General features: G+C 37.6%; 1 protein-coding gene across 3 annotated transcripts in view; it reads right to left on the bottom strand.

Moving 5' to 3' along the window:
• BLTP3B (bridge-like lipid transfer protein family member 3B) overlaps positions 1–13624 on the bottom strand; it is a 104146-nt gene that overhangs the window by 33653 nt on the left and 56869 nt on the right. For all 3 annotated transcript variants that reach the window (XM_048217782.2, XM_044384491.3, XM_026499831.4), the window contains 3 exons: positions 9826–10008; positions 9181–9299; positions 1492–1633 (listed from right to left, as the gene is read on the bottom strand). In XM_048217782.2, coding sequence (XP_048073739.1) covers positions 1492–1633; positions 9181–9299; positions 9826–10008 — 444 coding nt within the window. The remainder of the gene's footprint in view (positions 1–1491; positions 1634–9180; positions 9300–9825; positions 10009–13624) is intronic.

Genomic DNA, 13624 nt, shown 5'->3' with positions numbered 1-13624 from the left:
TTACTAAGGTGCTGAACAAATGTCTTAATTTCCTCATTGTTTTAGTCAGGAAGGTAGAAAAGAGAAACAAATGAGAAATACACAAAAGACTGCTGAAAAGCATGAAGATGGTGAGAATTAGATCCAAAAACTTTGGAACAAACTAGGATTAAATGGTTAAACAGTTAAACAAAAAGGTACCACATAAACAAAGGCGAATTTTACTTTGCAGAACTCCTGCATGAACTGAGACAATAGTATAGAAATATACCATTCAAAGAACACAAATGTATAATTATTTTAACTTTAGGACCCCAAAATAGCTTACAAATAAAAATTCATGTAACTCAATGTTTCTAACTAAAGACAAGGGCCAAAGGTTGTCCAAAGTATACATTTCTGCACAAAAAAAAAGCAAAAATTTCTCTATAGCTAAAAGAATAACTCCATTAATTTTTCAATGAAATATAGTTTTATATAACTGAAATATAAATAGGCTTTTAGGGGTGCCTGGGTGGCAGAGCGGTTAAGTGTCTGCCTTCGGCTCAGGGCGTGATCCCGGCCTTATGGGATCGAGCCCACATCAGGCTCCTCTGCTAAGAGCCTGCCTCTTCCTCTCCCACTCCCCCTGCTTGTGTTCCCTCTCTCGCTGGCTATCTCTATCTCTGTCAAATAAATAAATAAAATCTTTTAAAAATAAATAAATAAATAAATAAATAGGCTTTTACTAAAGGGAAAAAAATGACCTTATTCTACAAATAACCTAACTTTCATCAATTCTTTCATTTAACAAACAGCTACTAAGTAAAGAAATGAGTCAAACCTCAGGGATAAATTGAAGCATGACTACTACGTGATTCCCAACATTAAGGATGTTACAGCCTGGGGCACCTGGGTGGCTAAGTTGGTTAAGCATCTGCCTTCAGCTCAGGTCATGATCCTAGGGTCCTGGGATGGAGTCACACATCAGGCTCCCTGCTCAGTGGAGAGTCTGCTTCTCCTCTCCCTCTGCCCCTCCCCACTCTTCATGCGATCCCTCTCTCTGTCTCTCACTCTCTCAAATAAATATTTTTTAAAAAGATTTTTTTAAAAAAAGGATGCTACAAGCTAGTGAGAAAAAAATATGAATAATCAGAGTATGTAAAAAATGCTATACTATACAGGCGCCTGGGTGGCTCAGTCTGTTAAGCCTCTGCCTTCGGCTCAGGTCATGATCCGGGGGTCCTGGGATCAAGCCCTGTGTTGGGCTCCCTGCTCAGCAGGGAGTCTGCTTCTCCCTCTGCTGCTCCCCCTACTTGTGTTCTCTTTCTTTCACTCTTTTGCTCGCTCTCTCTCTCAAACAAATAAAATCTTAAAAAAAGCTATACTATAGTTATATACTAAGTACAATGACAAGTAAAGAGCAATGGACTTTTCTTTTTTCACATTTATAAAGCTCAAAAACTTAGGAAGAAAAAAAAAACAACTTCCCAAGTAATGGACAAGTAATAAAAGAGCAGGAAACTCTCTTACTTGGAAAATCCTTTCCATCTGGATAGTAATATTCTGTGAATTCTATATAGACAGCTGACATTTCTTGTGGAAGATACAGGGATTTCTTATTGCAAGATATCATACTCTTGGGGGAAGAACGACATTGTTCTGCTGTAGAGACCTGAAAAAATAATTAAGCGTATTGAAGTAACACTGAATAAAGCCCTTTCCAAACAATTTATGCCACATAAAACTCCTAAAACTACTTCAAATAATTAATAGTTAATTTCCAATGCAAACTTTTATATTTAATTTCATATTAAGTTATTTTTAATAATACCAACTATTCAGAAAACTATTACCTCTTTAAAGGCTTATCATATCAACTCTTTACAATAGTCCTTGCAAACTTATTATTTTGAGCCGTAAAATACAAGAATATTTCTAAAACAGAAATAAGTAAACGACACAGTCCACAAGAACAGACTGCTTCCCTGGTGTGTATTTACATTAATACTTTATCACAACTTATTATTATGAAAAATAATATAGCTATATACAGAGTTTCAAGCTGGGATAATAAAATTATGGCGATGGATGATGTGATGATGTGATGATGGCTGTACAACTCTGTGAATAAATAATGCCAATGAATGCAACACTTAAAAATAGTGAAATGCTATCAAAACATTACGCTGTATACTTGAAACTAATATAATGTTACATGTCAATTATAGCTCATTTTTTTCATTTAAATTCAATTAGCCAACATATAGTACATCACTAGTTTCCTAGGTAGAGTTCAATAATTCATCAGTTGTGTATAACACTCAGTGCTCATCACATCATGTGCCCTCCTTGATGCCTATCACCTAATAACCATCCCCCACCCACCTCCCCTCCAGCAACCAACAGTTTGTTTACTAGAGTTAAGAGTCTCTCATGGTTTGTCTCCATCTCTGATGACTTGCCATTCAGTTTTCCCTCCTTTCCCCTATGAACCTCTGTTCTATTTTGTATATTCCACATGTGAGTGAAACCATATGATAATGGTCTTTTTCTGACTGACTTACTTCCCTCAGCATAATACCCTCCAGTTCCATCTACGTCGATATAAATGGTAAATATTCATCCTTTCTGAGGGCTGAGTAATATTCCACTGTATACATACACTACCTCTTCTTTATAAACTCATCTGTCGATGGACTTCTTAGCTCTTTTGACAGTTTGGCAATTGTGGACACTGCTATGAACACTGGGGTGCATTTGCTCCTTCAGATCACTACATTTGTATCTTTGGGGTAAATATCCAGTAGTGCAATTGCCGGGCTGTAGGGTAGCTCTTTTTTTAACTTCTTGAGGAACCTCTATACTGTTTTGCAGGGTGGCTACAGCAGCTTGCACTCGCACCAACGGTATTAAGAGGGTTCCCCTTTCTCCACATCCTCACCAACATCTGTCATTTCCTGACTTGTTAATTTTAGCCATTCTGACTGGTGTAAGGTGGTATCTCATCGTGGTTTTGATTTGTATTTCTCTGATGCCGAGTGATGTGGAGCATTTTTTCATGTGTCTGTTGACCATCTTATGTCTTCTTTGAAGCAATGTCTGTTTATGTCTTCTGCCCATTTCTTGACTGGATTATTTGTTCTTTGGGTGTTCAGTTTGATAAGTTCTTTATAGATCTTGGATCCTAGCCCTTTCTCTGATAGGTCATTTGCAAATATCTTCTCCCATTCTGTCAGTTTTGGTTTTGTCGACTTTCCTTTGCTGTGCAAAAGCTTTTTATCTTGATGAAGTCCCAATAGTTCATTTTTGCTTTTGTTTCCCTTGCCTTTGGAGACGTGTCTAGTAAGAAGTTGCTGCAGCTGAGGCCGAAGAGATTGATGCCTGTGGTTCTCTAGGGTTTTGATGGATTTCTGTCTCACACTGAGGTCTTTCATCCATTTTGGGTTTATCTTTGTGTATGGTGTAACAGAATGGTCCAATTTCATTCTTCCACATGTGGCTGTCCAATTTTCCAAGCACCATTTATTAAAGAGATTGTCCTTTTCTATTGGATCTTTTTTCCTGCTTTGTCGAAAATCAGTTGACCATAGAGTTGAGGGCCTATTTCTGGGTTCTCTATTATGTTCCATTAATCTATATGTCTGTTTTTGTGCCAGTACCATACTGTCTTGATGATTACAGTTTTGTAACACAGTTTGACATCCAGCATCATAATGCTGCCAGCTTTGGTTTACTTTTTCAACATTCCCCTGGTGATTTGGGATCTCTTCTCGTTCCATACAGATTTTAGAATTGTTTGTTCCAGCCCTGTGAAAAATGTCTATGGTAGTTTGGTAGGGATTACATTGAATGTGTAGATTGTGCTGGGTAAGCAGAGACATTTTAACAATACTTTTCTTCCAATCCATGAGCATGGAATGTTTTTCCATTTCTTTGTGTCCTCCTCAATTTCTTTCATAGGAGTTCTGTAGTTTTTAGATTATGGATCCTTTACCTCTTTGGTTAGGAATATTCCTAGGTATCGTGGTTTTGGGTGCAACTGTAAATGGGACTGACTCCTCAATTTCTCTTTTTTCTCATTGTTAGTGTATAGAAACACAACTGATTTCTGTGCATTGATTTTGTATCCTGCCATGTTGCTGAATTCCTGTATGAGTTCTAGCAATTTTGGAGTGGAGTCTTTTGGGTTTTCCACACAGAATACCATGTCATCTGTGACGACTGAGAGCTTGACTTCTTTGCCAATTTGAATGCCTTTTCTTTTTGTTGTCTGATTGCTGAGGCTAGGACTTCTGGTACTATGTTGAACAACAGTGGTGACAGTGGACATCCCTGCCATGTTCCTGACCTTAAGGGAAAAGCTCTGAGGTTTTCCCCATTGAGAATGGTATCTGCTATGGGCTTTTCGTAGATGGCTTTTACGATACTGAGGTACATTCCCTCTATCCCTACACTGTGCAGAGTTTTAATCAAGAAAGGATGCTGTATTTTGTCAAATGTTTTTTCTGCATCTAATGAGAGGATCATATCATTCTTGTCCTTTCTTTTATTAATGTGATGTATCATGCTGATTGATTTGCAAATGCTGAACCACCTGTTCAGCCCAGGAATAAATCCTACTTGGTCACGGTGAAGAATCCTTTTAATGTACTGTTGGATCCTATCGGCTAGTATCTTGGTGAGAATGTTGGCATCCATGTTCATCAGGGATATTGGTCTGTAACTGTCTTTTTTGATGGGGTCTTTGGCTGGTTTTGGCATCAAGGTGGTGCTGGTCTCATAGAAAGAGTTGGGAAGTTTTCCTTCTGTTTCTATTTTTTTGAAACAGCTTCAAAAAATAGGTATTACTTCTTCTTTAAAGTTTGGTATAATTCCCCTGAGAAGCCATCCAGCCCTGAGCTCTTGTTTGTTGGGAGATTTTTGCTTACTGCTTCAATTTCCTTGATGGTTATGGATCTGTTCAGGTGTTCTAGTTCTTCCTGTTTCAGGTTTGGTACTTTATACATCTCTAGGAATGCATCCATTTCTTCCAGATTGCCTAATTTACTGGCATACAGTTATTCATAATATTGGATTTTATCTCTGCATTAAGAGATTCTCTGGTGTCTTTTACGCTTTTTTCAAGCCCAGCTAGTAACTTTATAGTCATTATCCTGAATTCCACCTCTGACATTTTATTTATATCCATATCAATTAGATCTGTGGCAGAGAGTATTACCTCTCGTTCTTTCCTTTGTTGTGAATTCCTCCTCCTAGCCATTTTTTCCCAGACACGAATGGATGAATGTGATAACAAAACCAAAGATATCAATCATGGCCCAAGTGAAATACACGCTAGACAAATTCAAAGAGGTCAGAAACCAAAAACGAAAAGAGAAAGGAAATAAAAGGGGGAAAAGTGAGAATATAATCTCCCAGGTGGACAAAACAGGGCGATCCGCTTGGTCCTGGGTGTATTTTAGTCTGTTTGTTAGAAGACACTAAATTCCAAAATTGTATCTTTACATACATACACACACACACACACACACATATATATACAAGAATAAAATTGAATACAGTGAAAGGAAACCAAAATGAAGAATATATCTATAAAATGTAAATGTAAAAATGAAAGTTAAAAAAAGACTTAAAAACAGAATTGGTAAAATAAGAAACTAGTTGAAAAGGAAAATTTTAAACAGAAAGATAAAAGAATCAGGAGAAGAAACCTCAAATTGTATGTACTATTTTCCCCTAGTGCTGGAGTTTTGCAGTTCTGTGTGCTCTCGGAAACTTGGTATTCGCCTGATGCTCCAGCTGGTCTTCTGTGAGAGAAGACTGCTGAGCAGATTCTCAGGTGTCATTGTTGGGGAGGAGTTGCACCGCCCCTTGCGGGGGGGGGGGGGGGGAGGGCCAGGCTCAATGTTAAGCTGCTTTGGGTTGCTCTATGTGGCTTTTGCTCCCCTGAAGGATTTCTATGACGCATTAGAGGATGAAAATAAAAATGGCCGCGCCTGGATCTCCAGGGCCAGAGCTCAATGATAGCTGCCTCCTCTCTTTAGTAAACCGTCAGGGAAAAGTCTCTTCACTTTTGTGTGCACCAACTCTGCAGACTCCTGTGGTGTGCACCTGCACTGATCCCCTAGAAAGGGAGGAGGGTTCTAACAGGCTTGTCGCTTGCAGGGCCTTGCATGGAGAGTGGTTGCCAGATCATGTGTGCACCAGTGCCACCCCTCCGGGGGGAAGCAGAGGGTTGCTGCGTTTCTGCCCTTTGCAGGGCCCTGGCATGGAAAGCACTGGACCTGTGGAGCCACTATTCAAGGTTTATGGCAAACCAAGCTGAGAGCCCACTCCCAGGTTCGCTGACTGTAGCCGGTTTCCTGCTCCAATGCTTGGGAAATCTTCTGGCTCAGGCACACACACACACACACACACACACACACACTCCTACCGTTCTTTCTGTGACCCCAGGGATCCTGAGAATATACTGTCCAATCTAGGATTCTGCCCTGCTTCACCAACTGAGCACCTTTCAGGCAGGGACATCTCTCACTGGAGCAGACCTCTAAAAGTTCTGATTTTGTGCTCTGCTGCTACATCACTTTCCGGCAGCCCACTGATGGAACCTTCTTCCTCCCCTGCCCAACCCCTCCCCACCCCCCACCTCAGATTCACTTCTCTGCACCTCCTACCTTGCAAAAAGTGGTGGCTTTTCTATTTGCAGAATTCCAGCAATTCTTCTCTTACATCTCAGGTTGAATTCATAGGTGCTTAGAATGATTTGATAGTTATCTAGCTAAATTCAAGGCACCAGATGAAATGAGGTCCCCTACTCTTCCACCATCTTGCCTTCCTCCTCTCAATTATAATTCAACTTAAAAAATGGTTAAAATGGTAAATTTTATGTTATGCATATTTTACTACAATAAAAATTAACTTATAATACAACTCGAAATGCTTCTGTCAAATAGTTTCATCTCTTTTTTTTCTAAAAAGACTACAAGTTCTGGGGTGCCTGGGTGGCACAGCGGTTAAGCGTCTGCCTTTGGCTCAGGGCGTGATCCCCACGTTATGGGATCGAGCCCCACATCAGGCTCCTCCTCTATGAGCCTGCTTCTTCCTCTCCCACTCCCCCTGCTTGTGTTCCCTCTCTCGCTGGCTGGCTCTATCTCTGTCGAATAAATAAATAAAATCTTTAAAAAAATAAAAATAAAAAAATAAAAAATAAAAAGACTACAAGTTTTAAGGTTCTTATTGCACTTTTTCACTCTCTCCCACAAAACAGCAAATTTACATACAAAATGTACATACCAATTTCCCCAAAGTTCAACCAATAGTTTTATTAATTTCATTTATTTGTACTTATTTAGTATATACCCAGCGATGTAATTCAAGGTTAATTTTTTTCATTTATTCAACAAACATGTATATTCCTCATATGAAGTAGAATAGTTTTTCAACAGTTTATATTTCATGTTGGCTAAACTGCTTATAAACCTTTTGAATACTTATACAGTCTTTATAAATTTAAGTCAGTTCCTTGCATTATCTAATTAAGAAGCTCTTCTCTGCATATATGGAAACGAATCCTTTTCAACTCAAAGTACATCTTATTGTAATAGATAATAGCTTACTTCCTGTTTCCTTCAACAGATAAAAAGTTATTCAAATTGGGATAAACATTCTATTTTCTTCCAGTTATTTTTATTTATTTTGTTTTGGTGTATTTGTATGTGTGGGATTTCTTTACTGTATTTCATCCTCAACTACTTTGGATTATGGGTGATTCCCCTCTCCAATTTCATATGTATTTATTTATATCTTATAATTTAAAGTTAGCTTCAAATAAGATGCAGTATACATGGAATGTAAAACAAGAAGCAACTGTACAATAGGAAAAAAAAACTGTCTGAGTTTTCCCAAAATTGTCATTATTGACATTTTGGGCCAGATAATTCTTTGTTGTGGGCACTGCTAACAATGCCCAGTGCCTTGTTAATATGTTTAGCAGCATCACTGCTCTCTACCCACTATATGTCAGCAGCAACCCCCTCTGGTTATGACAACCAAAACTGTTTTCAGAAATGGCCAAAGGTCCCCAGGGGGTAAAATCAGCCCCAGATGAAAACCAGAGTAAAATAAAAATAAATTTATCAAAATGAACCACAACAATTCACAGATGAGAACACATTATCTGAAATTGTTTACTTAAGAATGTTATATATTCTATTGTTGGTATCAAGGATCGCAATATTAGACCATGTTTTATGATAACAGCCTGAAGAATATAAATGGGACAGAGGTCTTAGCCATGAAGTTATGTTCACAAAATAGCCAATACTTGGTAGTTCAGTAAGACAAAAAAAGTATTTTAGTTTCTTCCACTGAGAGCATTGTGTAATAAGGAACTTGGCCTTCTAAAGAGAGGTCTGGCCTTTATCCCTGCTGCTGGGAGGTAATTCTAAATTCAACTGATAGTTTATGCTTACAATGATGACTGTAAGTGGGGCTGGCCAGACTTGATAATCTTAGTAGTTTTTAGGGGGTGGGGGCTTTGGGTAACCTGGTATTAATCTACGTAGAGACTGAGTTCATCTACGAGGGTAATACTTAATGCATATTGTTACACATCCATGCCAGGAAGCTAACATGTCCTGAGGAGAACGAAGTTTCAATTTGGAACCTTCCCAGCCCTATTCAGGTTCTCTTTCTTGGTTAAATCTCATTTATATCCTTTCCCTGTAATAATAATTCTTAGTATAAATGTGCTTCTTTGTATAATTAATTTCAGTGAGTTCTGCGAGTTATTCTAATTCTTGAATCCACAGGTAGTTTAGAGGAGACTCCTGAACTCGCAATTGTTATAAGAAGGCTTGTGCAAATTTGGCAGTCTGCAGGACTACGCTCTTAACCTCACAGTTTGGTTAATTCTGAGCAACCATACAAACAAAAATTAATGAACTGAAATTTTCTGTATAGTTTAGCTATTTCATAAAACTGGTCAAGATGTGGGGTTTTTGTTTGTTTTTTAATTTTTAAGTAGGCTCCACACCCAGCATAGAGCCCAATGCAAGGCTTGAACTCATAACTCTGAGATCAAGAGAAGAACGCTTGACCAACTAACCCACCCAAGGTGCCCCCAGTCGAGATATTTTTAAATAAAATGGTGGCATGAATTTATAAGAGATGCCTGCAGAAGGTGTTTATCAGAAGATCTAATTAAAAAATAAAGCATACCTGGTATATATTGAAATCTGCAAGTCTAACCACAACAGAACTAGACATTAACTTAGCTTTGGATTGTTGAGATAATACTGAAGGTGTTCTGGAAGTCCCTTTCAGAGCTGAGTCTTTCTCTGTGGGAAATGAAAAAACCTTTCAATTTATTGCAAAATTATTTTTATAACAGTCACTTTTTTATTATTAAGACAGCTATTAGAAATATACATGAACTCATAATTTGTCAAATAAGATAATACCTGTGAAAATACTTTATATATAAACTGATGTAGGAATGTAAGTTATTGCAATGATTCCTCTTTTGTGTGTGTGATTATTCCTTAAACATGAATCATACTTACATCACATTTAAGATATTCTTGTACAGTAATCTTTGCCTGAAATTCTTGGTAAAAAAAGAGACCTATTAGCCATTTAACAGTCTCAGATATTCTATCTGGATAATATTCTTATTGGTCATATTAATTTAAAAAGTGCTTTGGTCTATAATCCTATGTTCCGAATAAAGTTCAGAAGTTTCAGATATGAATTAAACATAATACTTATCCACAAAAAATATCATATTATGATCACACACACACAAACACACACACAGACACTTAATACCAGGGGAATGCCATAATGTTGTTATAGGTAAAATACCTGTTTGTGTGTGCTGGGGAGAGGCATGTGTTGGGGATTTAGGAGGTGAACCTACATTATGATCCTTTACAGCCTGCTTAAGCATTTCAACGTTGCACTCAAATTCATGTAACAACTCGTTGGCCCATCCATTTTTTGTTTTGGTTGCATCACTAAAATACATCCAATGATTACAACTATCTCCTGTAAAATGAATGACAGGTATTTCACTGGAAAATGCACACTTTTCATTTGTTTTATTATAGAACTGCTTCTAATGAGATTTATTCATTTTCCAAGGGAGTCTTTCTCAAGGGAGCACCTGTCACCTACAAGAGCTTTTAACCTACCCAGAAAATATGAGCAAAACATTTAGAATTCAGGGAAAGAATGTCAAAAGCAAATTATCTAAAAGGTTTCTATCAAGACCCACCATTGGTAGAACATCACTCAAAGTTTCAATTACAAACAGCACCACTGGTTAACCTTCACTGAATATTCAACCACCTGGTATACCTCCGTTACAAAGAACCCCAGAAAATACTATCACAGAAAAAAGTCCTTTCATCAAAGATTTATTACAAAGTGGCTAATAAACCCTATCCTTAAAATGGTAAGATGAATATTATTAAAACACTAAATAAATATCTCAAATAAAATATCTCAAGATAGACATTAGTCATAAAGATATAGATATATCTATACCTATATAGATTTTTTTGGAGGAAAAATAAAAAATCAGGATTATTAGGCTTCTCTGCAGCAAAAACTGAGAAAAGTAATATGTACGTAAAAGGGCTAAGAAAATAAAATCTTCATGACTAAGAGTTTTACCTTCCAATATATGAATTATTTCTGTAGTTAAAAAATACTTAATGTATATGTAAGTAACTCACAAATTAGGAGAACAGAATATACAACAAAGTCTTCCAACAAAAATCAAAACAAATAGTTAAAGCTTTAAATTCTGTCAGGTACAGATACAGAAATAACAAAGAGTAGGAGATGGAAATTCATGAACAGAAACTTTTATCACTTTCGTAAAGTCCTGAAAAATTCATTATACTTGTTCTTATTTTTGTGAATTAAAAAAAAAAAAGCCACATATCACCAAATGCAGATTGGCATATGGTCAAATTACTTAATTTGGCCATAAATATATATACGTTTTGATTTTATTATTTGGAAGAAAAAACCTACCAATATTCAACTATTCAAAAGTATATTACGTATTACTTCTCAGGCTTTTCACTAAAATCAAGTGTAAAAAATCTATTAATGAAACTTAGAAAATATAGTAAAGTTAAAAAAACGTTCCAGGAATCTTACAATGTAGCTAAAATCATTGTTATCCTTTTACTTTATATTCTTTCTTGATTTTTTAAATATACTAATAATAAACTAATTTTTAAAATTCAAAACATATTAATAACTTACTTTTGCCACAATGAACAGAATAAAATAGCACAAAAGATGTCTTCCATAGTCTGATTTTAAGTTTTTAATCAATTATTTAGAATACTGACAAATGCTAACAATTAACTTTCTAATAATCACATAAAACTCTATAAAATGCATAAATATTTTCTATGGCATTTATATCTTCTTGCTAAGATATTACTGGAGATAAAAAACAAATGTCTTGGTCTCTTTCCTTAAAAAATTAAATTAAAGAGAGAAATGGCAGTAGAGTAGAACTCTAGGCTCACCTCAACCCATGAATACAATTCGATTACTATCAAATCATCCTAAATACCCCAGAAATTGACCTCAAGACTGGCAGAATGCCACAGTAAAGGTAGAGAAGAGGCCACATTGAAGAAGGTACAAAGTGAGGTGACAGGGTTTGGGAGAGAAACAGATCGTGGCTGCTGTGTTAGGGAGGGAGCCACAGTCACAGAGACAGGTGAGATACAAACCACACAGGGGAGCACATGGGAAAAATGAATCCCCATAAGCAGCTGACTTGGAAAGCAAGAGGGGCCGAACTTCATGACTTCTAGCAACCAACAAGGCTTAAAGCCTGGAGTTCTGAAGGTCAGCATGCCTGGCTGTGGGAAAGCTCGGAGGACACTGAAGCAGCTCTTGTAAAGAAGGCAGGCAAAGAACCCACAAACATATAGCATGGAAACAGCAATCTGAAGAGCACCTGAAGCATACGTTAGAGAAGTTATTCACTCATCTTGGATTGCGTCCTGGAGAGAAAGCATTCATGGAGAGACCCCTCTGGGAACAAAGAACGGGCAAGCACCACTTCCCTCCCACACTGCTCAGCATAAGCACAGGGTAACCTGCAGGAATCAGCTTAGTGTGGACGTTCACTACCCAACTTGCTTACATCAAACCTTGCTCCACACACTCCAGTGGAACTGCCCCTCTCACTCATACTTGCCTCAGTCCCAGTGCAGTGGACCCCCTTCCCCAGAAGACCCGCCCAAACCCCTGCTCACACTGCATCTCCCTAAATGGGAGTTTTGAAGAGCCTCTGTTCTGGCAGTCATGGCAACAGGTCTTGTTTCACAAGCAGACCAGAGCATACCTAGCTAAAATGCTCCATATTCAGGCCAGGGACAAAACACTGCCAAAAACAGGAAAAGAGAGCCTCGGCAGACAACTGGCCTGATGGATAAAGCAACCAGGAAACAACAACAGAGCACTCCCAGAAGCACCAGGACCTGGCGAACAGGGAACACCAGAAAGCAGAGCACTCCAGGACCTCTTTTACATAAGACCATTACCCTCAAGAACAGGAGACATAGTTGACTTTCCTAACACAGAGAAACAGGCACAGGGACTTAGATAAAATGAGAAGATAGAGAAATTTATCTCAAGTAAAAGAACAGGACAAGGGCATGGCCTGACAGCTAAGCGAAACAAATATAAGTTACATGACTGACAGAGAATTTAAAGTAATGATTATAAGGGTATTCACTGGACTTGAGAAGAGAGTGGAAGACATGAGTGAGACCCTTCACACAGAGATAAGGAATGACATAGCAGAGATAAAAGGCTCAATGAATGAAATGAGAAACACACCTGGTAGAATGTGCAGCAGGATGGAAGAAGCAGAGGAACAAATTAGTGACCTAGAAGACAGATTAATGAAAAGTAATCAAACTGAACAAAAGAGAGAGAAAAAATTTATGCAAGATGAGAATAGACTTAGGGAACTCAGTGATTCCATCAAACATAGTAACATCAAACATAATATTATAGGAGTCACAGAAAAAGAAGAGATAGAAATGGAGGCAGGAAATTCATTTGAAGAAATAAAAGAGGGCAATGCTTTTGGGTCCCTCTTTCTTCGGGAGCTTTATATTCTATCATTCAATAAACTTTACTAGCACTCAATAAACTCTGATTTGCTGCCAAGAAAAGAAAAGAAAAGAAAAGAAAAGAAAAGAAAAGAAAAAAGAAAAGAAAAGAAAAGAAAGAAAGAAAGAAGAGAAAAGGAGGGAGGAGAAAAGAAGAGAGGAGAAGAGAAGGAAAGGGAGGAGAGGGGAGGGGAGGGAAGGGGAGGGGAGGAGAGGGAGAAATCACAAATGAGAGAGGAGAAATAACCACCAAGACCACAGAAATATAATTATAAGAGAATACTATGAAACACTATATGCCAACAAATCAGACAACCTAGAAGAAATGGATAGATTCCTAGAAACATATAAACTGCTAAAACTGAAACAGGAAAAGAAAATTTGAACAGACTGATAAGCAACAACAAAACTGAATCAGTAATCAAAAAACTCCCAACAAACAAAAGCCTAGGACTAGATGGTTTCACAGGCAAATTCTACCAAACATTTAAAGAAGAGTTAATACC

This window comes from Ursus arctos, unplaced genomic scaffold, assembly GCF_023065955.2.
Source record: "Ursus arctos isolate Adak ecotype North America unplaced genomic scaffold, UrsArc2.0 scaffold_21, whole genome shotgun sequence".
In the NCBI taxonomy this organism is placed as follows: domain Eukaryota; kingdom Metazoa; phylum Chordata; class Mammalia; order Carnivora; family Ursidae; genus Ursus; species Ursus arctos.
This window is presented reverse-complemented; position numbering and strand designations above follow the sequence as displayed.